Source organism: Corvus brachyrhynchos, unplaced genomic scaffold (assembly GCF_000691975.1).
Source record: "Corvus brachyrhynchos isolate BGI_N302 unplaced genomic scaffold, ASM69197v1 scaffold315, whole genome shotgun sequence".
Classification (NCBI taxonomy): domain Eukaryota; kingdom Metazoa; phylum Chordata; class Aves; order Passeriformes; family Corvidae; genus Corvus; species Corvus brachyrhynchos.
In genome coordinates, this window is record NW_008237903.1 from 51,351 (window position 1) to 54,432 (window position 3,082).

General features: G+C 54.2%; 3 protein-coding genes across 4 annotated transcripts in view; all 3 read right to left on the reverse strand.

The window, feature by feature from the left end:
- LOC103614718 (mas-related G-protein coupled receptor member H-like) overlaps positions 1-3,082 on the reverse strand; it is a 24,197-nt gene that overhangs the window by 9,869 nt on the left and 11,246 nt on the right. The window lies entirely within an intron of this gene.
- The window catches only part of LOC103614720 (proto-oncogene Mas-like), a 16,276-nt gene that overhangs the window by 3,497 nt on the left and 9,697 nt on the right, over positions 1-3,082 (reverse strand). The window lies entirely within an intron of this gene.
- The window catches only part of LOC103614721 (mas-related G-protein coupled receptor member H), a 6,391-nt gene continuing 3,368 nt past the window's right edge, over positions 60-3,082 (reverse strand). The window contains exons 2-3 of one of the 2 annotated variants that reach the window (XM_017732992.1): positions 1,309-1,424; positions 60-1,065 (exon numbers count right to left, since the gene is read on the reverse strand). In XM_017732992.1, coding sequence (XP_017588481.1) covers positions 397-1,065; positions 1,309-1,314 — 675 coding nt within the window. In that variant the 5' untranslated portion in view covers positions 1,315-1,424 and the 3' untranslated portion in view covers positions 60-396. Of the gene's footprint in view, positions 1,425-3,082 lie in introns of both variants that reach the window. The other variant, XM_008632698.2, reaches the window with a different exon arrangement.

Consider the following 3,082-nt stretch of genomic DNA (forward strand, 5'->3'; position numbering starts at 1 on the left):
CGGGTGGCAGCGGGAGCCAGAGGCAGCCGGGGAACCCTGGCAGAGGGAGCCAAGGCAGCTCAGGTTTCACGGAGCTGTTTATTGATATCAGACTGCAGGGGGATGCAGGAACCACGGCAGGGGGATTTTAGGGATCACGGCCGTGTGGAGCACAATCCCTTTGGGGGAACAGTGCTCTAAGGCCTGTGAGGGAGGAGGAAATCCATGCTCCAATGTGCTCCCTGCAGAGCTTCCCTCCCACATCGCCCTTGGCACTGCCCCTGCTCCTTTCTCCTGCGGGATTACACCAGCACAGGGAGGCTGATCCCGTGGATATTTATTGATCAAGTGGGTCAAGGAATCCCTCAGTCACTGTCCTGGGGTCCTTCAGCAGCACAGGGGAAGGGATCAACAGGCTCAGATCACCGAGTCCCTGTTGGTATCTTTGCTGCTGGAAGTGATGTCTTTCTGCTCTTCAAAGACCCTCTGGAGGGATTTCCTGAGGGTCCCTATGGAGCAGGGCCTCCAGCACCTCCCTGCCAAGAAGTAGATGAAGGGTTTGATGGTGCTGTTGATACAGGCGAGCAGGAAAAAAACCTGGGAGGAGACATCCGTGTAGCCGAGGTGCTGCAGGAAATTCAAGAGGTTGAGGAGGAGAATGAAGAGCACAATGAGGAAGATAACGATGTCAAATCTCTTGGGTTGCTGCTGCTGGGAGCCACACTTGGCTTTAATGATGTCGATTGTGCGGGTGATGACCATGGGTGCAGCGAAGAAGAGCAGGGTGATGGGGAACATGGAGGTGAGAGCCACCCAGCAGTGCTCCTGCTCGTGTGATGGGCACAGGAACGTCACGGTGGGAATGGCAGTGAAGAGAGCGAAGAAGGCCCAGAATTGGGCACTGTAGACCACCCACAACACACGCAGGGGAGGGTGGCACCGGCAGAGCTGGCAGAGCTTTCTCAGGTTGGTAATCGCACCAATGCGTGTCAGCCGGAAGAGACCCCCGTAGTAGGACATCATGGACAGCTGGAAAAGGAAGCTCACGTACACCTGGGGCATGATAGGAGAGCAGGACACGTCCTCCTGCAGGAAGAGCAGGGAGGAGGGCAGCGCAAGGAGGAGGAAGAGGATGTCGGAAACAGCTAGGTGAAGGATGCGGGCAACAGGGCCCTGCAGTGTGAGGAGCCGGAGGACAGCTCCATTCCCGGCCACCCCACAGAGGCAGATGAGCAGTGTCACACTGTGTATGGCCACGCTGGTGACATCTATCTCACACAGATTGGCTCCTTCGGTGGGTGAGGCAGAAGGTGGGGACACGGAGCTCACCTCCATGGATGGACGCTGGGCAGGCGCTGGGATGTGGCCCCGGCTGTGGTCAGAGTGGATGGGCAGTCAGTGCTTGGAGAATCCAGGGATGGACCAAGCAGCTCCTCAGCAGCTCCCTAGCGGGAAGGATTCGGTGGAGAGAAGTGAGATGTGCAGGGGAGGAGGGCGGTGGGAATGGTGGGGTGGGAGAGGGAGGTGGGAGGGTTGGGCTGTGCAGCAGGAGACTGACAAATAACAGTTCCCCGATGTTGCTGAAAGACCTACCTATCAAAAAGCTAGAAAGATTTAAATGTGTGCAGCCAGTGCAATAAATGAGGCCGGAGCCGGTGCTCGAACAGATCAGGAGGCCTGCAGTGGTTCTGGGGCAGTTCTGTAACAAGAAGCAACAGTGCACATCCAGAAATATTGTTCAGGGCAAGGTCACCTTTAATACTGAAGAATTCAGTGAATATGACCTGCAGAGACCCCTCTTAATGAATCTGCAGGACCATCAAAAGACTTCCAGGAGGAGGTGGAATGCCTGGAAATTAGTTCTAGGAAAGTGATTTTTGTGTATTAGATAAGAAACAGATTTGAATGACAATGTGTGTTTATAGTGGATAAAACCCCTGCTGTAACGTCTGCCACACACACACAGAACAAGGAGAGATCTTCCTGTGTCCTGCACAGGTAAAGAATTCTTTCTTCCTCACGCTTTCAATTGTGATAGAAAGTTTATTCTGGCCCATTTTGGTATCAAGATGTAGCGGGGGGGGGTCCCGGGAGCAGGGGAATCCAGCCAGAGTCACAACACGAACACCGATACGATTTGAGCATCGTGCTCCCATTTTATTATTCGGTTACACCAAGTTATACTTTTTTCCAAAGTTCACGCCCCTTTCCCGTGAGAAAGCCTCTAAGCAGTGGGGGAGCTGACCAGTGTATACCTTTTCCCAAGGCTGTTCAAGGCTGCCAGCTAGAAGGTACCTTGCAAGCCTGTTTTCAGCCTGAGGCCCCGTCAGGGGTACTGCTGCAACAGCCCTGGGATGCCCAAGCTCTCCTGGGGTATCCTATACCTATATTCCTATATATAGGAATCCCTCTACATCAAGATGCAGAATGGAAGAGCAGGGCAGAGCAGGGAGGAGCTGGGGAGGGCACTGCGGTCAAAAAAACATTCACCTGACCTGTGCCGTGGGGGGCAGCAGCAGGCACAGGGGCTCTGTCCCCATCAGCGGCGCTTCCTGGCACTCCTTGCTCCTTTGGGATCCACATCCTAAAGCGGCTCCTCCCAGGTCAGGAACACGAAGGAGAAAGTGCCCAGATCACCAGGAGGTGCCCAGTGCTGTCCCACCAGCTCCTCTCCGTGCCCTGTCCTTGTGTTGTTCCCCCAGGCCTGGTGGATTCACAGGAGAATCGGAAATTGCGACTTTGGCTACGTCAGAGCTCCACTTCCTCGGAGTTATTTGTCTTGGGTTTTTTTTCTTAGAGAGGAAGTGGCTTTTATCAGAAGCTCCACATGAACAATTTTGCAAATGGCTCCTGATTTCTTTTTGGTTAGAAACACTCCATCCCTGCAGAATGTCCCATTCCCTGACTGCCTTCCCTCTCCCAACAGGTTTCTACCGTTCCTCGTTTCACTTCCCTGAGGGGTCATGGTCCCTCCAGCAGCAGAGGGATGCTGGTGGTGCTGGTGGCACTGGAATGCTGGCTGTGCTAGTGAGGCAGCTGGGTGCCTGTAAGAATAAACTTCCACTCTGCAAAGAGCTGCAGGATCATTGCCAAAACCTCCCCT